This window comes from Anolis carolinensis, chromosome 4, assembly GCF_035594765.1.
Source record: "Anolis carolinensis isolate JA03-04 chromosome 4, rAnoCar3.1.pri, whole genome shotgun sequence".
Classification (NCBI taxonomy): Eukaryota; Metazoa; Chordata; class Lepidosauria; order Squamata; family Dactyloidae; genus Anolis; species Anolis carolinensis.
Genome location: NC_085844.1, coordinates 166,589,419 through 166,612,429, shown reverse-complemented (window position 1 = coordinate 166,612,429; position 23,011 = coordinate 166,589,419). Strand labels below are relative to the sequence as shown.

The following is a 23,011-nucleotide window of genomic DNA, read 5'->3' as shown; positions in this document are numbered from 1 at the left end:
GCAACATGTAGACGCATCCCCCCTCTCGAAGGCCGCATGGAGGCTGTTTGTGGTCTTTCCCCGAGACAAGGCCGAGAGAACCGAGAGCTACCGTCCCTCCGCTCACCTTCGCTCAGCTCCCGCCCGGAGAGGTTCAGGTGGCCGCTCTTCCGGGCCGCCCGGATCAGGCCCTGCGGCACCGTCTCGCCGCCTCCCGCGTCGCATTTGAAGCCGGCCAAGGAGCCCGGCCCCGCCGCCCGTCGCCTTTGCGAGCCCGGCATCACCAAGCTAGGCCTGGCTCCAGGCTCAGGAAGAAGGAAGGCGGGTCTGGTAGGGAGGGGAAGGGAGGAGAGTCCAAGACTCAGGCTGACTACAGCGCTCTCGCAAGGAAAAAGGCCGCGAAGACCTCTCCGAACTACAGTTGAGGCAAATCCCGAAGCCTGAGCGGGGAAGAAAGAGGCCCCTAGACGCCTGCCTAGCAGTGAGAGGCTGTCGCGTGGTTTCTGACTTCCGGCGAACCTCATGAGCTTTTCTGTGGCTGAGGGTGTAGAGCGGGCATGGGCAAATTGGGCCCTCCGGGTGTTTTGGACTTCGACGTCCACAATTCCTAACAAGAAACAATAAGGGCCAGCTAATACTTCCCAACAAAGGATTCCCCCAGGCAGGAATCAGCCAGGCTTTGAAGCTGCAAAGCAATTCAATGCTAATTAAGCTGGCCAATTGTAACATTCACACTTGCCTCGGGCAGACAAGAGTTCTTTCTCCCAAAGATATATAAACCCCACTTCCTTAGTTTCCAACATACCTCACGAATCAAGGGACATGAAAGGTACTGCAGACTAACTCAACCAGAGAAGTCAGCCATAGCAGAGCACTTGAAAAACCAACCTGGGACACAGCATATTATTTGAGAATACAAATGCTGGACCACTCTCACAACCACCATGTCAGACTATGCAGAGAAAAGCCATTGAAATCCACAAGCATGCGGACAATTTCAACAGAAAGGAGGAAACCATGAAAATGAACAAAGTCTGGCTACCAGTATTTAAAAAAACTCTAAAATCAGGACAGTAAATAAAGAATGACACTCTGAAAACAGGGGAATTCCAGACATGAAACAATCAGGGCAAGTTAACACCTCTGAACAAAGGATTCCCCCAGGTAGGAATTAGCCAGACCTTGAGCTGCAAGGCCATTCAATGCTAATCAATGTGATTAATTACAACATTTACACTTGCCTTCAATAGAAAATAGCTCTTTCTCCCACCTGGACCTTCCACAGATATATAAACCTTCCTTGCCTAGTTTCCAATATACCTCACAACCTCTGAGGATGCCTGCCATAAATGTGGGTGAAACTTCAGGAGAGAATGCTTCTGGAACATGGCCATACAGCCTGGAAGATTTATAGCAACCCCGCCAGTAGACTGTTAAGAATCTTCTGAACAGGGTCACAGACAGCAAAACAAACATCACAGGGGTGTTACCCCATACCTATGATATCCAAAGCTAGAAATATACAGTATATATATTTTAGCTGGAATCACACTTTAAAATGTCCCTGTTCAGATCTACATACAAATTCAAGTTAAGAACAAACCTACAGAATCTATCTTGTTCGTAACTTGGAAACTGCCTGTATATTGTATACTATTCTGAGCAACTAGGAGAAAGTGTACCAGAAAAATGTACCGAATGCCTCCTAGACACTAGACCCCAAGGAGGCATTTCCCCCACTGTGGCAAATAAAGCCCCATTCCTCAGACCCGCTGGCATGATTATATTTCAGTTATTGCTTAATACAATATTGACTACTTTATTTGAATAATTCATTCACTGATCAGTTTGCCATCATGATTTTAATCTACAGTGATCCCTCAGTATCCAGGACCCACCTGAATATCAAAATCCATGGATATTCAAGTCCCACTCTCTACATTGGCGTAATGAAATGTTCTCCCTTATGTGTAGGGTTTTGGATTTACATTCTATTGCTGCTGTTATTTTGAGCTACGTAGCATGTTTGGTGTATGTATTTTATAATGGTGTGTTTTGATATATGTATTTTGCTGTATGTATGTTGTTGTGTTTTTACTGTTGTACCTCACCTAGAGCCACAAGGAGAGGCAGGTAAAATGTATTATATATAGTGCCAGAAAGAGCCTGAGGATTTGTGAAATGACAGAAGGAGTTTCAAGAATACCTAGAAGGAAATGGTAGTGTGGAGCTTATTACATTCACAACCCTGTAAGTGGATTCAACTTGGTAGAAAGCAGTCAGATGTAGCACATTAATCTTCTAAATAAACAGAGCTTTTAAACGGACTTATATGTCTTATACCAAGCCCATGAATCTACAGCAGGCATGGGCAAACTTCAGCCCTCCAGGTATTTGGACTTCAGCTAAATGAAGCAGCTAAATGATGACTATGGGACTGGTGCAATGTTTAATATGTTTTATGTTATGATGTTTATATGTATGTTTTAATTCATATTTATATGTTATTGATTTTAGTTAATTTTATGTATTACTTTGTATGTATACTGCGACATTGAATTTTGCCAAATTTTAAACCGCTCTGAGTCCCCCTTGGGGCAAGAGAGAGCAGGATATAAATGTAGTAAACAAATAAATGCCAGATATACAGAGTACATCAGTTTATGCTGTCTGAAATATTCTTAAAAGGTCTAAATTTTACCTCTATTGATGATCCTATTTTTAAAAAAACTTGGAACTTTCTCATCAAAAGGTCAGTGGTTTAAATCCAGGGAGTGGGATGAGCTCCCGCTGTTAGCCCCAACTTCTGCCAACCAACAGTTCGAAAACATGTAAATGTGAGATCAGTAGGTACTGCTCTGGCAAGAAGGTAACTATGCACCATGCAGTTATGCCGGCCACATGACCTTGGAGGTGTCTATGGACAAAGACAGCTCTTCAGCTTAGAAATTGAGCTGTGCACCACTCCCCAGAGTTGGACACGACTAGTCTTAATGTTAGGGCAATGATTCTCAACCTTCCCAATGCCACGGCCCCTTGCTACCGTTATGAATTGTAATGTAAATAGCTGATATGCAGGATGTGTTTTCATTCACTGGACCAAATTTGGCACAAAAACCTGATACGCCTAAATTTGAATACTGGTGGGGTTGGGGGGGATTGATTTTGTCATTTGGTAGTTGCTGGGATTTATAGTTCACCTACAATCAAAGAGCATTATTAACTCTACCAAAGATGGAAATGAACCAAACTTGCCACACAGAACTCCCATGACCAACAAAAACTACTGGAAAGGTTTGGTGGGCATTGACCTTGAGTTTTGGAGTTGTCGTTCACCTACATCCAGAGAGCACTGTGTATTCCAAACAATGATGGATCTGGATCAAACTTGGCATTGAATACTCAATATACCCAAATTTGAACACTTTGGTGAAAATAGACTTTGACATTTGGGAGTTGTAATTGCTGGGATTTATAGTTCACCTACAATCAAAGCGCTCCTTGAACCCCATCAACAACAGAATTGGGCCAAACATTCCACACAGAACCCCCATGACCAACGGAAAATACTGGAGGGATTTGGCTTCCTAAGCCCATCACAAATAGAGTGTTTATTAATGATATTTGGCGACCCCTTTGAACCCTCCCTCGTGACCCCTCTGGGGTCCCGACCCCCAGGTTGAGAAACGCTGCGCTGGGGAAAAACTTTTACCTTATACCCTACAAGTAGTGTTTATAGGCTGGTATCAAATCAAATGTACATTAAATAATGATTTATAGTCGCTGCTGTAAGTAATTTTTTTGCTGCACGAAGTATTCATTGCGGTGATTTAAAGGGTTAGCTAGTCTTCAGCGATGTAATTGGCGCCTCCGACTCTCCTGAGCAATTGCAGTCTCTTTCCCATAAACGAAACTGCAACACTGTTGTCACTTCGGGATCGAAGGCACCTGCGCATGCGCACTGCAGTGTTCGAAGGGCAGGGGCATACGCGTCATACAGGTTGGGAGGCGTGCTTCTGAGCAGGCGCGGAACACGGCGCGCTGAGGGTTGTGGGATATTGCGGCCCAGGCAGGCAGGCAGGCGGGTAGCGGAACGTTCGTCCGTTCGTCGGCGGTTAGGAAGGGCGCGCGGGAGAAGGGGGCCGTCCTTTACCCCGACGGGAAGCGCGGAGGGACATACCCGCCCCAAAAACAAAAGTCACGGAAAAGGCGATCTCCTCCTTCTGGTTCTCCAGGACCTTTTGACTCCCCCCTCCCCTCGATGTGTTTGTAGTGCCGGAGCAGGAGGCAGCGCGATGGCTTCAAGCAGCGGCACCGATGTGATCCAGGTCACCAACGTCTCTCCGAGCGCCACCTCCGAACAGATGCGGACCCTCTTCGGCTTCTTGGGCAAGATCGAGGAGCTGCGCCTCTTCCCTCCCGAGTGAGTGCAAGGCCGCGGCCTGGTCGGGGCCTCGCGCTCGCGTGCTAGGCCCCGATTGGACGGGAGGCAGAGCAGAGCAGCGCGCGGGCGGGGGAGGGAGGGAGTGAGCGAGTGAACGCGAGGCCCAGGCAGCGTTCGTTCCCCTCAGAAACACAGTTTCTTCCCCATTTCAAGATTTCTAAAAAGAGTTTATAGTCTCCTTGGCATTTTATGAAGGAAAAAGCCACAGACACGGCGGATAGTTCAGAAATTGGGACAAGAGACCTAAAACTTGTGTTCACAAGATATTTCTGTGACACATTTAAACAGAAAAATTTCACTTAGGGCCAAGAGCCATCTTTTGACGAATTAAGACTTAAAATACTACCTATTGGTAGTACACGTCATTATATTTTCCCTTGTGAATCCGAATGTAGTTTCATGGTGCTCGATTCCTTTCACCAGACAACATGCTTCATAGTGCTTGATTACTTTCACCAGACAAAGGGTTTAACACAGGCATGGGCCAACTTGGGGCCTCTGGGTGTTTTGGACTTCAATTCCCACCATTCCTAACAACCTCAGGCCCTTTCCTTTTCCCCCTCGGCCGCAAGTGAGGGGGAATGGTGGGAGTTGAAATCCAAAACATCCAGAGGTCCCAAGTTGGCCCAAAGCCTGATTTAACAGTTCAGACTCATTATAACAATTCAGTTGAAAAGCATAAATTATATTGTCTGTAGGTTTTTCAGGAGCGTAGGGCATGAATGTGTGGTTTTCCAAGTGAGATTTAGCTACACAAACAACCGTCACAAAAGGCTGGCAGGGAGACCCACAAAAAGGTCTAATATTGGGCAAATTTGGACTGACTGCGTGCCCCAGAGATCCTACAAAGATTAAAGGGGTCCTTTCACAGTATACAATTATGGCACTTATTTAGTACAGTAGAGTCTCACTTATCCAAGCTAAACGGGCCGGCAGAACCTTGGATAAGCGAATATCTTGGATAATAAGGAGGGATTAAGGAAAGGCCTATTAAACATCAAATTAGGTTATGATTTTACAAATTAAGCACCAAAACATCATGTTATACAACAAATTTGACAGAAAAAGTAGTTCAATACGCAGTAATGTTATGTTGTAATTACTGTATTTACGAATTTAGCACCAAAATATCACAATATGTTGAAAACATTGACTACAAAAATACATTGGATAATCCAGAACCTTGGATAAGCAAGTCTTGGATAAGTGAGACTCTACTGTATTATTTCAGACTTTTATATTCCATCCTTTTCACATACACACCCCAGCCCGGGGGGGGGGGGGGGGGGGGCTTCAGGGCGGCCTCACAATCAGCAACCATTAGATGCCAAGAAACATAATATTTAAAACAATTACGATTAAAACAAATTTAAACAATTAAAAACATCAATTTAAAAAGTGCACTTAGCTTCCATTTTTTCTTACACGATTGCATTCAGTAGAATCATAGAGTTGGAAGAGACCTTGTAGGCCATCCAGTCCAACATACCCCCCCCCCCCCCCCGCTGCCACCAAGAAGCAGGAAAATTGCCATGAGTAATCACTGAGTATCAGGAAGACCAACATGCAGTGGAGGACCCTGTTCTTGCTGTGACTTGTTCAGAATAGGGGTTGTGTATGGATTCTAAATTGTTTCTGAGTTTTTTGACAAGCAGTTATTAAAACTGCAACTGTATTTGATTTTTTTAAAATCCAAAAACGGAGCTGAACGTGAATGCATTGATAGCGGTGCACCAAGTGCATCCTTGTTTAGGCAGGAAGACACCATTAAAACAGTCCTAACAGATGGCCATCTAGGCTCTGCTTCAAGCCAGTTTATGTTCCACTGTCAAACTGCTCTGACTGTTAGCATTCTCCCTAATGTTTTGTCGGAATCTTTTATCCAATAGAATCCTTGGTTTTATAGCTTAATGAACTACTATAATAGTACTCTATCAGAGAGATAGGATGGCTTGATGTTATTGTGCAGATTTGCATTTGTGGGATCATTTAATATGGACAAGGTGTTCTTGGACTGAAATTCTAAGTATACTCTTCTGCTTCATAAATTGAAAAATATATAAATCACTTTATTTTTCTCACTAAAGTAAGACTGCATTCTCCATTTACTAGATCAGTGCTTCAAAACTTTTGGTTTTCCAGTTGTTTTGGACTTCAACTCTCAGAGATCCCAGCCAGCTTACCAGCTGTTAGATGGTGGGAGCTGAAATCCAAAACACCTGGAAGACCAAATGTTTTGAAGCACTGTGCTAGATGTTTTGGACTACAGATATAACTATCTGAAATCACTGTACTGGTTATGTAAAGGATCAAAGCTATACTGTTTGGAAACTCCAATTTGTCCAGAGAACAGCAGCTTACTTACTGAAGCTGATTCCAGGGAGCGCACCACTCCCCTGTTGAAACAGCTCCACAGGTTCCCGATTCATTTCCGGGCCCTATTCAGGGTGCTAGTTTTATCCTATAAAGCCCTACACGATTTCAGTCCAGGTTACTTGAGATACCGTGTCCTCCCATACAGGCCAAATAGACCTCTAAGGTATAGTAAGGAGACCCTTATCTCGACACAGTCCCTGGCCAACATGCACTTAAAAGTCACTAGAGAAGGTACATTCTCGGGGGAGGAACTCGCTTCCGGAGGAAATTAGATCAGCTCCTAACCTCATGACATTTTGGAAAGGCATGAAGACTTTCCTCTTCGAAGCAGCTTTTAACTGAAGCCAGACACTTATGGTTACAGAAGAATGGGGAATTGTAGACTGATTTTAACTGTTAATGTTTAATAATACGGAAGGTTTTTGGGGATTGTTGAACTTCTGTTACTTGTTTGGTTACGGTTTTTAATTGTTTATATTTATGTTTTAAAATATGATGTGAGTCGTCTTGTGTCCGTCCAGGAGAATGGCGGCATAGAAATCGCCATAATAAATTTATTTATTTATTTATTTATTAGCAACATTTATATTCCTCCCTTCTCACCCCGAAGGGGACTCAGGGCAGCTTACAAGTTATATATACATACAATATATTATATTATTAACATAGCACAATATAAGCATTATATATTACTATATTGTACTATAACATTATATTGTTAGTAGTACCCTGTTTTCCCGAAAATAAGACATCCCCTGAAAATAAGACCTAATAGAGGTTTTGCTGAATTGCGAAATATAAGGTCTCCCCCGAAAGTAAGACCTAGCAAAGTTTTTGTTTGGAAGCATGCCCGCCAAATAGAAGACCAGAGCATGCAGGATTGGTAAATGTACGTACCATAGATGGTTGTACATGGAAATAATGGTAGTAACAAGAAATTCATGATAGGATTCACAGTTTGTCTGATTATGCTGGTTTGTGATGACAACTACTGTACAGTATATAATGGGGTTTTTTTTAGCTCAAAAATAAATGTGAATTCTTCTTCATGGAAAAATAAGAGATCCCCTGAAAATAAGACTTAGTGCATCTTTGGGAGCAAAAATTAATATAAGACACTGTCTTATTTTTGGGAAAAAACGGTATTACATGTAATATAAATATACAATTATAATAGTGTATTATAAATATAGATGAACACATTCTTTATTGAGTTATGGACATTATATCCTGTCTTTCTCCCAGAATGTAATTCAAGGAGTTTCAAATTGCGAAATTCTGGTGCTTTTCATGTGGCTAAACTCGTGCCACATTTCACTTAATTTTATCATATTTAAGTTATATTTCGTAAGCAGAGATTGTGAAAAGTATATGTAGTTAATCTTACATGATGTATTCAAATCTCAGAATATGTCTTCCAGTATCCTCCTAATAGCTAAATTGAAATATTTGATAGAAATGAAGGGATATTTGATTGTGAAGTATGCACATCAGAAAGTACATGTAGGCTAAAATATTGAAAAATTGTACTAGAGATTGGGAGTTGCCTTATTAGACATAATATAACCTGTTTACGAGTAAACAAGTATAGAATTGCTTTGTTAATGAAATTTAAATGTTGTGTACAGATCCATTCAAAAATCTATTCAATATATTCCTTCCATGATTGTAAATATTTTAAGATGTAACTCCATAACATGTCCTTCCCCTTACAGATATATATATATATATGTATGTATGTATGTATGTATGTATAAAAATATAAAGAAATGAGTTAAAATCCATTCTAGGAAAAATCATTTAATCCTACAATGTCAGTAGATTCCTTTTCACACTGGAACTAACTAACACAACTATCCTTTAAGGAGCTCATGGCAAATGGCAGCCATCCTGTGCCTTAAAAACATAATAGAAGAGACTCCTTTATTCTCCGACGCAGCATATTTCATTGTGAAACAGCACTTACTAAATATGCTAGAAGATAGTGGGAAATAATTAATTCTGTGAGCAGCTTCTGTGGACTGAAAAAAAATTCATTCCACATTGATCTTTCTCTGAGAAGAATGTATTAGGTGGTTGGCAGATTCCAGAAATATAGCATTGCATTACTTGTTTCCATTTTTAGAATTCATGGAGCACTATTTGAAATAATGAAGAGACGAATGAATTGTGAATTTTCAGCAACTGCCACTAGATGTCTCTTCTTCTGAGTTTTTGTTTATCAGTTTTGTTAAAGTATGCATTACTGGGTTTTTGTTCTAATTATACTTTTGTTTTCTTAATTGTTTTATTTATGTGATTTCTATCAAACCCTTTTTCTCATACTGGAACAAAAGGTGGCTTACAAAACATTAACATCAGTACCAATTAAACACATACAAAAGCATCAGTAAAACAGATATACAAGTTTCAGGTTGAGTAACTCATATCCAAAATACTTGGGACAGGAACTGTTTGGGATTTCAGGTTTTTTTTTTTCCATTTTGGAATATCCATATTTGCATATAGGTACATTATGATGTATCTTGGAGATCAATATATAAATCCTTTGTTTCATACATACTTTATAATATAACATTGTTCATATAACTTGACAGTAATTTTATGCAATTTTAAAAATAATTTTGTTCAAGAAATATATTTTGTGGACATTTAACCATTAAAAAACAAAAGTGTCACTATTTCAACCACCAATGTGGACCACAGTTTTGGATTTCAGAGTATTTTGGAACTAGGAATTCCTAATAAAGAATATTCAACCTGTAGTCTAAAAAAACTTTAAACATTTTATAAAATTATATGTATTTACATGTCTTTAAAAGACAATATAAAAATAAGGGAAACACCTCAGCTTTAAAATTCAGTTGCAGCTCATTTCAAGAAACCTGTCAGAACAAGAAAGTTTTCACTTGTCAACAGAACAAAAGCAAAGCTTGACATCAGCTCCCTAAAAGATACCTTGATTCCAACAAATTTGCCCAGGAAGGTGTTGAAACCAAGAGGCCTTCTCTGAAGATTGTAGGCATGCTTATACAGAAAGATCTTGACCTTTAAATAGCCTGGGCCAAACCATATCTTATGGTGTGCAATTATTTATGACTTAGTAGCTGCATAGTATACAACTATTAATTTATTTCCGCTTTTAGTTTCATGTAATGGTAACAAGCAAATCCTAGCTGTTGGAGCAGGTTGATAACAGTTACCGCTTCCAGTAGTGCAAAATGAAAACGTTGCCACAGTTCATTTTCAGTTCCATTTTAAGTTAGAGACTTTCTTGTATTTGTAGATTTGTCACCTAATATTCTTACTGTTTTTTTTCCAGTGACTCTCCTTTGCCTGTTTCTTCACGTGTGTGTTTTGTAAAGTTCCAAGAACCTGACTCCGCAGTTGTGGCTCAGCATCTGACAAATACTGTATTCGTTGACAGAGCATTGATAGTCGTACCATATGCAGAAGGTTTGTGAATTGTTTAATGATCTATGAACAATGGAGAATAAATCATGATATAGTTTATTAGCATGAAGTTTAGCATGTAAAATATCTCAGTTATATTTACATTTCTAAAACCCTTGGTATACTGACATATCTACTTCGTGTTTGCAAAACAAACCAGATATTTAACCATCCAACAACATCTGAAACTTGCCTATCAGTCTTTTTTTGAGAGACTGTAAGAATTCTAATATGATTAAGCAGCATTCTTTGGTATTTATTTTCCTTAGGTGCCCTCAGTTGTGGCTTTATACTATCTGGCCTATTTTGACCATTATTCAGTCTTTCTTCTAAAAGTGGGCTGGAAATTTACTGGCATTTATACAGCATATTCAGTCTATTTCAGTTGACACCTTTATCCTTTCTACATATTCTGGTACACCAAGGGTTTCATCTCTTAGCCAGAAAATACCTCCAAAGGTGCTATATGGGCACTGGGTGTTAGATCTTATTCCACATTTTCTTGTTCAACCTTGCAATATATTCTAGAATTTCACTAAATAATATACTCTTCTCTCTGTTATTTGTGTGTGTGATTTTATAGTGGAGAAGGCAAATGCAAAGGCCCTTCCAGATGACTGAAACAGTGGGGTCCTCTGCAGCTACAGGGGATTCTAGACATTAACTAAAGGCCAGCAAGCACTCAAGTCCCCCAAGTGTTTTCTTGGTGTAATCACTTGTTAACAACATTTTTTCTCTTCTTTTTCTTACATTTTTAGGCTGTTACAGTAATTTGAAAAACAATGACCAGGGTTGGGAACATAATATAATTCTGTACAAGAAGACTGCTCTTCTAACAAGTTCTGTTGAACTTCTATAGATTCCATCACTACTATTTCAAGGGCAGAACTTGATCAAGTAGTAATCTTCTTAAATCAACCAAACACAGCAAAATATTTACAGTGTTGCACTGTCTTCCTACACACATAAGTTGCTAAATCTCCTTGGAGTTAATAGGATTTAAGCAGCATGGTGTGTATCAAAGTGCAGTGTTTAAATACAGTACTTTCTTTGGAATAAGTCTGTTTGCACATTAACACGACAGAGAAATGCAGCATGCGGACAAGCACGGCAGGATTTAATTGTTAGTGTTAAAGTATTTAACTATCTAACTGAAACTATAATCAGTATAATCATCTTCTAATCACTATCCTTTCGAAAATGCCTGCCAAAAACTATTATTTAAGAATTTCATCATTTCCATGTTGTTTTGGGTGATATTTTGAGATAGCTTTTATTTAAGGACAAAATAGATGTGACAGTGGTGGTATGTTTAAACATGAAGGTATCCCAATTTCATAGAAGGTGATGTGGAAATCCATCTAACTGTAAAATTGGTGCATGGGTGAAGAGTGCAGAATCCTACCTATACCTGCAGCTTAATTTCCTTATTGTGTCTGGCCTTTTTCCCCTTTTTCCGAGTGTCATTGCTGGAAATGTGTTCTCTGCTTGCAGAAAGGGGCTTGGGAGAGATAAGCAGCAGGTTGGGGTAGGCTTCAGAGCCTTTCACTGGTGTGTTACCTTTGTTGATATTGATCCTCTTTATGTTATTGGGGCTGGCTGCTACTGTCATACCTACTTTGGCCCTAATCAGTGGCAAATGTTGTATTGGTAAAGTGGTGTTTAAGGACTTAAATCATAGATTGAAGTATCATCGATGTAATAGCTTCCTCTTTATTTTGTTCTTTGCACAAGAATGTTACATAACCCATAAATGTGGCAGTAAAATATCAGCCAAAGACATAACATAAGAATCTCCTTTGTTGAGGATCTTCATAGATTTGTAGTTTGTGGAGGATTATAATCCTGGACACAGTACTGTGTCAAAATGGTATACCATTTTGAATGTCTTCATTGTTCTTGTAATTCTTCTTTGTTTATGGAAGTAGATGGGCTTCACTCTTCGAAATTTTAATTTCTGCCAGGTACTTAAGCATTGTTCAGTCAGATATTTTTAATTCAGTGGGATGGCTCTTAGGCTTTGAAGTACATTCTTAAATACTCCACTGAATTTAAAACTAGTTTTTATTTTTCTGGTCATATGTTTTGACATTGCCTAACTCAAAACATTCAGATACTGCATTGTGTTGATCATAGACCTGTATCAGCCACATTACAGTTCTAAGCATATTCATATCTTGGTGTTGGTTGTTGCTTTGTGTTATAGACTTAACACAAAGTTCACGGTAAGAAAAATAGAATTGTAAACTTTGCTATTAAATTCAAGGATTTTCAAGGAACTCAAATATTAACAATGGCTTTGGTGGGGTTGTGTAGGTTCTTTGGTTAATGTTTGTTTCTTTTGTCTGTTTCTTTTTCTTCATTTCTACACATTCATGCAGTATGTCATGGTTCTAACAAAGCAGCAGTAAAAAACTCTTGACGCATGAAAATTAACTGGTGAGGGGCCTCATTGCTTCTTTAAAAAATTGTAGTTTTATTTCTGAATAACTTTTTTCCTAAAAATGAGAGGATCAAATGCATGACTACTTAATGGATGCAGATCTTCTGTGAGGTGTCTCAAGATAAGAGGATGTTTAGTTAAATGCCAGAAATGTTATAGTTGCACTAAATGTGTGTAAGCATAAATAATATCCTCTGAGACATAATTTTGCATGCAAAATTATCCCATGATCTCTATAGATATGTTTATATTGATGCGTTAATGCCCTGTATCTAAATGACCTCCCTCTCCCTCCTTTTCCCATCATAACTTTTGGTATTGAAATTATGACAGCTCAGTGACAGAAGAAAGATAACAGTGCTGTGTATTATACATTTGTTTATATTATCGGCACTTCTCAGTATAGGTGGAAGGAACCATTACCTTTATTTAACAGTGGTTTTTCTTTTTTGTTGTTGTGTTTTACAGTTCTTTTCCCTGGTTCAGCCTGAACTATATACCAGGCCCTGCTGAAAATACCACCCAACAGTTTTCTTCTGCAGCTTATCCAGTTTCTCTTAAGTGCCCTGTACATATTGTATGTTTTATGATGAGATGCAGTCTTTTAAATATGTATTGCAGAAACACTACTGGTATTTGCGAATATATAGTACAGTTATCTTATTAAACTCTCATATTGGGGGCTTGGGCACATTAACAGATTAATCCATATGTATAGGGCTTTTGCTGTTGGTTAAAATAACAACAATCAGCATTACTGTTTGTCTCACGTTGGACCTTTTGTAAGATTGTTCTCTTTTAAGGATAGGCAGTAAAACTAGACACTTAGCAAGCCACAAGGCTGTAGATTAGATGTTTCTTCTGAAATAACAGTACATAGCTGCATTCTTGGTACAGAAAGCATGACACACATTGGAGCATGTACTTTACTGCACAGGTAAGGAATGTGCCACATTTTAGGTGCTTACATAAACACATACCCCTGGATACACATGCAGAATCTATATTTGGAGCTCTGTGGAAACCTCCCCATCCATGTGACATGTCAGCAAAAGCCCTACATATTTCCTTACCTTCTTTTAAGATTTGCAAAATTGTATGGTAGGTGTAAAAAAATCTTAGTGAACTGTACCATATTATTAACCCCTAAATCAAACTTTTTTTGTCTTGTGTATCTTGATTTTTCTGTGTGCTTTATAGTGAAGCAGCCGACACGAGTCGTTGTTCATAATACAGCTTTTGAAAGTTGAGAGCACACCCCTGGAGAACCGACTGTGCTTGCTTACGTTTGGTTCATGACTTAAAAATCGAGTACAGGTGATGAAATCTTGGCAGTGTTAACAAAAAAGTAGTGTGTATTGTGCTATTTTTATTCTAGAACTTAACCTTTTGTAGAGAAAAAGGAACAGTCAAATTTCACACATTGAAGTTTCATTCTGACATACAAATTAATGATAAAATTTTAAGAGATCAAACATTGTATTATAGCCAACATAAGTACTTTCAGCAAACTCAGGTGGTGTTTCAGGGAGACATTTTCTGGGTGTATTTGTGTGTGGTTTTTTTTTAATTAAAAGAACATTGATGAGTGTCTTCTAATGCAAAGCTGTCTCTCTGCAGGAGTTATTCCTGATGAGACTAAGGCTCTGTCACTCCTGGCTCCAGCTAATGCTGTGGCAGGTCTTCTGCCGGGTGGTGGACTCCTGCCTACCCCCAACCCACTTTCTCAGGTAAGATTTCATATTTTGTGGTATGTAATAGATGGTATATTATATGCTTATTGTGCTGGTTTAATTAGATCAAGCCTCTTCAACCTGCACCCTTCCAGATGTTTGTCCCTCCCAGAAGCCCTAACCAGCTTGTCCAGTGGTCAGGAATTCTGGGAGCTGAAGTCCAAAAAACCTGGAGGGCCACAGGTTGAAGAAGCCTGATTTAGACCTGTAGTGTATTCGTACTAGTATTCTTTTATACCAAAATATTTGCAAAATATATACAGATGGGTAAATAGTTGAAGTTTATAAATCTGTAGTAATAACTTGTATATGAAGGTTGTATAGATAATTGGAAATATCTCCCCATATTGTCACTTTGGAAGTACAATCCACAGATTCTGCATCTACAGAATTAAGCATCCAAAAATCAAGCCTTGATTTTACAATTTTATTTAATGGATGCCGTTTTACTATGCCATTATATATAATGGGACTTCAGTATCCATGGATTTGGGTATCAACGGGAATCCCGGAACCAAACCCCAATGGAATACCATAGATTCATTGTACATACATACTGATTAGCTAGGTAGTACTACAGGTAGTTCTGGTTGGAACTACCAGTAGAATCCAAGCCTATGGCATGTTGCCTTGAAGAATGAGTGAAATATGCTTTTCTTTGCCAAGCTGACCATTTGCAGCAAGTGAAATGAAGATCAGCAGTGGTGGCAAGCAGCAAGTAAGAGTTCCGAGTTCTTCCTCATTCTGTCTTACCACCCAGCAAGTGTAGAAAATGGAAGTGCAAAAAGCAGATTTAGAAAAAAGCAACATATCTTCTAAAATAGCTAGTTAATTTGAAGCTTAATCTATCTATATCCATAATAAAAGTGAAAACCTGTATGTGTGTATGTGGCACGGGTGTCCGCTCACACAGACAGCCTCCACAAAAAGGCTATAGTTCCCAGTGCTGAGGAGCCACCAAGTCACTTTTTTCCACTGACATTGCGGTTACAGTGAGCTCCATGAACATGTAGCCCAAATCCTGCCAATGTCCTTCCCAAACACTACGAACCACCACCCAAGGAATGCTTTCATTTGGGGACCATTTCATCCTAGATTGTGCATTGTCCTCTACCACAGGCAGGCATCCTAGGGTATTCCATTTGTGTGGAATTTGCATGACCCCGCCTACTGTCCTTCCCTTTCAAATCTGTCTCCATAACAGAGCACAACTGAGCAGCAACTAAATTTCCTGGAGGAGTTTGGGGGATTGACTCCACATGGGGGAAGTTGTTCACCCTGCATCAAGTCAAAGCACACTGACTGCTACTGGGGAATTTAGTGGAGTTGTAGTTCACCTACACCCAGAACGCTATGAACCAAAACAATGATGGGTCTGAACCAAACTTGCCATGCATACCTGATGTATCCAGATTTAAATACTGGTGGGTTTTGAGGGGAATTGGCCTGGACATTTGGGAGTAGTAGATATTGGGATTTATAGTTCACCTTCAATTGAACCCTACCCATGATGGACCAGGACCAAACTTGGCACACAGAGTCATAACCAATATAACATATTGGACAAGTTTGGGGGATGCAGTTTCTCTGCATCCAGAGAAACAGTGACCCCCACCGACAATGGACCGGGAACAAACTTTGCACAGAGAAGCCTCATGACCAACTGAACATACTGCAGGGGTTTGTGGGAATGGGCCTTGATTTTGGGAGTTATAGTTCACATGCATCCAAAGACGACTGAACCCAGCCAACGACGGATCTGGACCACACTTCACCCAAGACTCAACATAGCCTGCTGTGGATAATGACAGATGTTTTGGGCCAATTGGCCCAGGAATCTGGGAGTTGTAGTACTTCACCCCCATCCAGAGAGCACTGCAGCCAGGCAGTGACCGGCTAACAACAGATCTGGACCGCACTTGGTACACAGACCCAAAATGGCTAACTTTGAATACTGGCAGGGTTTGGGGAGGATTGACCCACTATTCTGGGAATTGCAGTTCACCCACTCCAAACTGAGAATGCATAACAATCAAGGACAAATAATGCCTTTATCAAATAGCATGGGCATCGCCGGGTTCCCAAGCTAGTTTTTAAATACAATTTAAAGTCTTCAGTCAGTTGATGGGTTTAATTAGTACATGGTCAGTATTAGGTTATCACTGGTTGATAATGTAATCCTTGGGTTTCTGAGGTCTGCAGTCCTGTTATTTATATATTTTTTAAAACAATCGAAAGGGATGTGAACCTGAGAACTTGAAGAAACCATAAGTCATAATAGCCAGTGACATGTTGGTTGACTTGCTAAAAGGAAGTGTAATTGGGGAAAGACCATAGTATATTAGAAAGATGCATACTCTTCCAGGCTCAGTCACTGGAAACCTCAGTTGAAAAGGGTTTCAGCTAGCAAGTGATATAGAAAGATAACTCATCCAGAGTCAAAAGCTGCTGCCAGTCCAGTGATGATATGCGTAGAAGAGTAATGTGTGGTATACATCATTTTCCTGTGTTTCTTCTTCTTCATATTAATGCCACTGCAGATACGTTTACAGCAGCACTCTGAAATTTAATCAGAATAGTTAGAAACTACTTCCTGTAGAAATAATGAACACTGGTTACAATAAATTTTGTCTTCCAGTTAAGCAGAAACACAGATGTGCTATCTAATTATTTGCCTTATTATTGCTTATTGCTGTAATTCTCTTTATTACATGTAGATTGGTGCCGTTCCTTTGGCTGCTTTAGGAGCTCCAACACTTGACCCAGCCCTGGCCGCTCTTGGTCTTCCTACAGCCAATTTAAACTCCCAGGTATGTTGCACATGTGCCTCAGTGTACACATTCTTTGGTTTCAGCTGTCAACATTTTCATTTGTGAACATTTACATAATATTTTAATCTTTTGATGCAGATATTGACATGTTAATGACAGATAACAAACACATCAAAGAGTTGAAACTGATTTAGTGGTCAAAAGTTTTAGTATTTTGTTTCAGAAACACCACTTTGATGTAGAGTAAGAGTGTCCTGTTTCTAGCAGATCTATTTGTATCAAGTTCCTTTAGAATAGAGTCCTGCAAGCTCTGTTATGTTTAAATTACTATACAAAGTCCCAGAATACTTGTAAAGTATCTATACACACAAACGATTGTCTATGTACAAAGAAAATGTGTCCAAATGACATATATTGTTACAGTTCCCCGTACAAAGCTCAATTTGGCCGTATCCGACAAAATGAAAAGGAGCAACAGCTCTAACACAAAAGTTGTTCAAGTCATCCCTGAAGCCTATATGTATTGGAACCAATACCAGACTTGAACAACTTTTGTGTTAGAGCTGTTGCTCCTTTTCATTTGTACGGGGAACTGTAACAATATATGTCATTTGGACACATTTTCTTTGTACATAGACAATCGTTTGTGTGTATAGCTCTGTTATGTTACCTGAGTTTGTGACCTGCACCTAAAATCAGTAAGTGAAGTGATCGTAGATCTGAGGTGCAGCGTCATCACTGTGCTGCTGCTTTCTGGTGAGGCAATTGATTTGCTGGGGGCAGACATAAGTAATGGATTAGATTAGAGCTGATAAATAGGAGCTTTAGGCAGGCAAAACATTAGGTGAAACATTTATTTTGGTGATCCACTTCGTAAAAAAAGAGAGAGTGGGCCCAAGTTTTTTTCTGGATTTTTCTTCATAAGTCTTCTCTTTGATATTAGTTTTTCATTTGATTTATATGCAAAATAATTGTATAGCAGCTCTGAGATTAATTGAGAGAGGTGTTGATAACATAAGCTTCGTATACAGTGTTCCCTCACTATTTCACAGTTCACCTTTTGCGGATTCGCTGTTTCGCGGTTTTTCAATAAACTCTAAAAGAATATTATAAATCATAAAAATTACAATTTACAGCCTAAGGAAAGGAGGAAGGAGAAGATGAAGGGAAAGAAAAGGAGCCCAAGCAGCAACGGGAGGCAAAGGAGGCGATTTATCAACACACCATTGGTTTATAAAGATTTAAAATAGTGTATAATTACTAAAATAATGTATAAATATTAAAATAAATATAGTGTCCCTACATTGTGGATTTTCACTTATTGCGGAACATTAGTCTTGGAACATAACCCCCACAATAAGCGAGGGAACACTGTATTTATTTATACATCAGAGTGGTGTCTAGAAAAGGCCTTTATGTCTATGAATAATCAGACAGTACATGCGAATAGCAATACAAATGCAAAAACTATGGCATAATGATGAGGTGATAAGTTCAAATTTAACATTGATTATTTATTTATGTATTTATTTAAACTTTATATTCCGCCCTTCTCACCCAGAAGGGGACTCGGGGGGAGCACAACATATATACAGCAAACATTCAATGCTGGAACATAAAATAAACTATAAATATATATAAACACTAAAAGCAATTATCTCCACTTTAAAATCAGTTGTTTAAAAACCATCTCAGATCAGCCATACCGAATCCGATCAGCAGGGTGAAATTTTCCATGGTTGCCTTGTTGCATTGTCCAAAGGCTTGGTCCCACAGCCAGGTTTTTATCATCTTTCTGAAGAACAGGAGAGAGGGGGCTAATCTAAACTCTCCAGGGAGGAAGTTCCATAGCCAAGGGGCAATCACTGAGAAGGCCCTCTCTCATCCCTGCCAATCATGTCTGTGAGGATGGCGGGACTGAGAGCAGGGCCTCCTGGAAAATCTTAATCTCTGGTGGTTCATAGAGGGAAATGAGTTCTGACAAAGGCAGGGACAAAGGCAGGGTGAATGATGTTGCCTAAAACTGACTATATATATGTGAATAATGGAAGCCTAAAAACTAGAACCAAGATATAAATAGCCAAGAGAGCCTTTATGAAGTTGGAGTGTTATATTAAGTATCAGGAACCATTGTCTTTGTTCAACCCATTGTTGATGGACTGGTGTTTCTGGTTATATCTCAGTTTTGCAGTTTCTCTTTCCAGTCTTTCTTTGTTCTGTTTGTTTAAAGATTGCTGTTTTGAGATGCAAGATTGAATGCCCAGGAAGATTGATTTATTTTTTAAAATTCATAATTTCATCATGGATTATATTAATTAAAATAAAAAACTACTGTAGTTCTTCCTCCTGTTAATAGTCATGTTAATAGCCATTTTTGTTACTTTATTAACATATTCTACATTTTATAATGTATCCTCTATGGATTCTACAGTCTATAAGGGAATCTTGTAGATAGCTCAGAAAGTAAACTCAAATTCAAAATACATACTTTGCCTTCTAAAACATTAATTATAATTATAGTCACATCTGAAGGCTAAATGCTCATATTAACTCTCAGTGTCAGTGCTAACAAGAACTAAATCTATAGCACAATCTGAGAGAGCATCAAATTACCCTTTTCATGTGTCTGACTGTGGTTGCACAATGACTTTAATTTGCAGATATGTTCTTATTTGTTTAATTTAGAGTAGTTGGCAGATTTCCTTCCACCAATTTCCATATCTAAAAGCACCTCCTTGTTAATTTTTCTTTATAGTCTCTTGCAGCAGATCAACTACTAAAGCTTATGAGTACAGTAGATCCAAAGTAAGTATGGATTTTCATTTTTTCACTGTAATGAAGTTGGGTCTGTGAAAATTCTTTTGAATTGTACCCAAATCAAATAATTGTTAGGGAAGGCTGTTTATAGACACTCTTTGGAAGTGTTGCTACCCTGGTGTGTTAAGTCTGTTTTGTTTTACCAGCAGAGATAATGTAGTGGAAACTTAACATTGTTTTGCAAGGGTCAATTACATACAACTGCCCAAGCAAGCTATTCTTGTACCTTTCTCCTGCCATCCTTAAAATCATACCTTTCTCACAGACAAAACAAATGCTAGTTTATTTCTAGTGAAACCTCGTAACTGCTGTTCACTTCCTTCTTGTACTTCTGCCATTTTCTTATTTCCCCCCCATCCACCATCGAGAGTGTTTGTAGCATGATCCCACTCCATAAAAAACTTCTGCAATAGCTGGGAGCAGAAACAGAATTTTAATTACAGCTATGAACACTGAAGCCCTGATGGGGTTCTGTGAAGCCCATATATCCCCTCACATTGCCCATTCCACTTTATTACTACCTAGCAGTTCTTATAAACAAAACTGTAAGAATATGTTACAGTGAAGAAAAAATACTGTGGACCAAATTGAGAGTGGGCAGAGAGGAGGCTGAGGACCCCATTATTACTTCAGCAACTCATTACATGTTCATATTGGATTTGCAGGAGGGGAATACTATCAATCCTTTATTTACTGCATCAGTCCTTGTTGTATGTGACTATAAGAATAGTGCTTTAAATGTAAGATATTAGTAAGAATGATTTCATTGGGTTTTGTCAATAATTATCATGAATTTTCTGATTTCTGAGCTGATATCATCAAATGCTCAGTAGCATTTTTATATATGCACTAAACTGGGCATATAGAATTCTTAGCAGTCTACTTAATTTTTTTTAATTAATTTTTTTACATTTAAAAGGGATCTTGGTTGTATACAGCAATAATATTCCAATATAACAAAAGCAGAAAAATAAAAATGCAAAAGGAGTAAAATAACCACATTAGTTGTAGCTTTCTATAAAAGCTGATCAAATGTCCAATTTTAAGTCAATTTGTAAATGTTCTCTATACATTCTTTCAAATGTTCTTCTCTGTGTTGTATCATAATTGAGGAAAGCTAACCTCTAGTAATGAAGTATGAAATATTTAGCATTCCAAAGGAAGCAAAATGGCCCCTTCTGTTAGCAATTTGCTCATTTCAAAAGAACATGCAAATAATTCAAAAGAACATACATGTCAAGGAACTTTTCCAAATGAAATTTACTTATCTGATTTCCTTCCTTTCTAAATGTAGCTACAATGGGATAACTTCAAAACATATGTAGTAAGGTAGCATTAACAGTATTGAATCTCTCAAAGAATTTGCTGATTTAGAAAGCTCATTCTTCAATAGACAGTTTAACAACAAGTATACCCAAAGGAGTAGTGTCTGTTGAATAAGATATACCCTAAATACTCATGTGTAAAAAAAATCAAGCCCCAAAAATTGGGTAGACTTATCCACAGGTCAATGAGAGTACTATACTTTATATTAAAAAATTTAACTCTTATATAAAAAGCAACCATTCCTTTCTCTTGAGTGGAGCGGTGAAATGCAGGAGTTTAGTCCATCTCAGGAAAGCCTAAACGAAGTCAATTGATGAGATAGTATTTGCCAGACAATTTTAATTGATGAAATGATCGGCAAAGTACTTCCCTCCTTTATAAAATGAGAGCAAGTTGCTATTGGGAGACAGTAAATTTCTTGGACCGCGAGATCTTAGCTCTTTCCTTTCTGGACTTCAAGGATTTTTACAAATCCTGTTACCTCTTCCAAAGGAAACTTTGGCTGCCAGCAAATTTATGTTGCTTTACAGTGCTGCTAACACTGCTGCTATTTTTTCAGATTGTCTATTTTCATTCTCATTCAGCTCAATAAAGCACCTTAAACTGACCCCACCTCTTCTATTTTCCTTAGCAGAATGAAAGCTAAGATCAGTCTCTGCTTCATTCACAACCTCAAGGATTGACTCTGCATCACATTTTTGTGGGCTGTGTTTGCCACAAATAGTATTAAACCAAAGGGAACCTACTTTTATTTATCTAGCTCACACTTTTACTCTAAGGATATGGTTCTGCTGGCAGAAAAAGGAGAACATTCTGTTGAGGCTAGATTGGTGTACTGCCACTGGCTGCTTCAGTGTTACTTGTAGTTCTTATGGAAGTTGATAGAATCTTGCATATGAGCTCTCAGTGCAGCTGCTATAAGATTATGGAACAGTATTGACACTTGGTGGACTGTTAGAAGGAAACCAAGATGGGAGAAGTATGGATTCTCAGTTGACACCAGGAAAGCTCATTTTTCATTTTGAATCAAACCTGCTTGAGGGGCCACTATCATTGAGTGTGTGTTAAAATCGTTTTTATCCTTATCTTTTCCTGGACCAAAAATTGAGGAAAGGCTCAAAGGAAATAGAGTAGGAAGGATTACATAAGAGTTAAAAACATAAGATGTATATGTATGTGGTAGGAGGAAAACACAACATTCTGAGTAGCAAAAACTAAACATTACAATTACTGAAGTATTTCTAAAAACAGGATTCTTTAGGGAAGCTTCCTAAAAGGCTTTTCCAAAATGTGTCTCTGGAATGGCATTGTATGAAGAGCTCTGCCGTAGGCATTACATCCCATTCTCTCTGCAAATGCCCAGAGTGCTGTAAGTACCTGTGAGTTACCTTGGGCTAAAAGGAAATGACTTGCTCAGGGTTATCCAAAGAGTTTCATAACTGGGGAATGATAATTCTATACCATGACTAAAGCTATCTGTAATTCCTTAACTAACATATTTGAGTATATGTAGAAAGGCTTCTCCTGAGTATGTGGGCATCTCTTGGAACATAGGGAGATGAAGAAATGTGGGTCTAGGTGTAAATCTCATTTGAATAATAGAATTGCTGTACTTTTCTAGATGCAAGTTATAGTATTTATATAAAGCTTTTTTCCTCAGTTGATTTTC

General features: G+C 38.7%; 3 protein-coding genes across 6 annotated transcripts in view; 2 read left to right on the top strand and 1 right to left on the bottom strand.

Moving 5' to 3' along the window:
- The window catches only part of lrrc40 (leucine rich repeat containing 40), a 35,208-nt gene extending 34,727 nt beyond the window's left edge, over positions 1–481 (bottom strand). The window contains exon 1 of the mRNA XM_003225840.4: positions 107–481. Coding sequence (XP_003225888.3) covers positions 107–260 — 154 coding nt within the window. The 5' untranslated portion in view covers positions 261–481. The remainder of the gene's footprint in view (positions 1–106) is intronic.
- lrrc7 (leucine rich repeat containing 7) overlaps positions 1–23,011 on the top strand; it is a 645,519-nt gene that overhangs the window by 303,073 nt on the left and 319,435 nt on the right. The window lies entirely within an intron of this gene.
- Positions 4,010–23,011, top strand: part of srsf11 (serine and arginine rich splicing factor 11) — a 28,963-nt gene continuing 9,961 nt past the window's right edge. For 2 of the 4 annotated variants that reach the window (XM_008118423.3, XM_016996493.2), the window contains exons 1-5: positions 4,011–4,402; positions 10,122–10,255; positions 14,316–14,425; positions 17,146–17,238; positions 19,955–20,004. In XM_008118423.3, the coding sequence (XP_008116630.1) occupies positions 4,275–4,402; positions 10,122–10,255; positions 14,316–14,425; positions 17,146–17,238; positions 19,955–20,004 (515 nt within the window). In that variant the 5' untranslated portion in view covers positions 4,011–4,274. Of the gene's footprint in view, positions 4,403–10,121; positions 10,256–14,315; positions 14,426–17,145; positions 17,239–19,954; positions 20,005–23,011 lie in introns of all 4 variants that reach the window. The other 2 variants (XM_008118422.3, XM_003225833.4) reach the window with 2 other exon arrangements.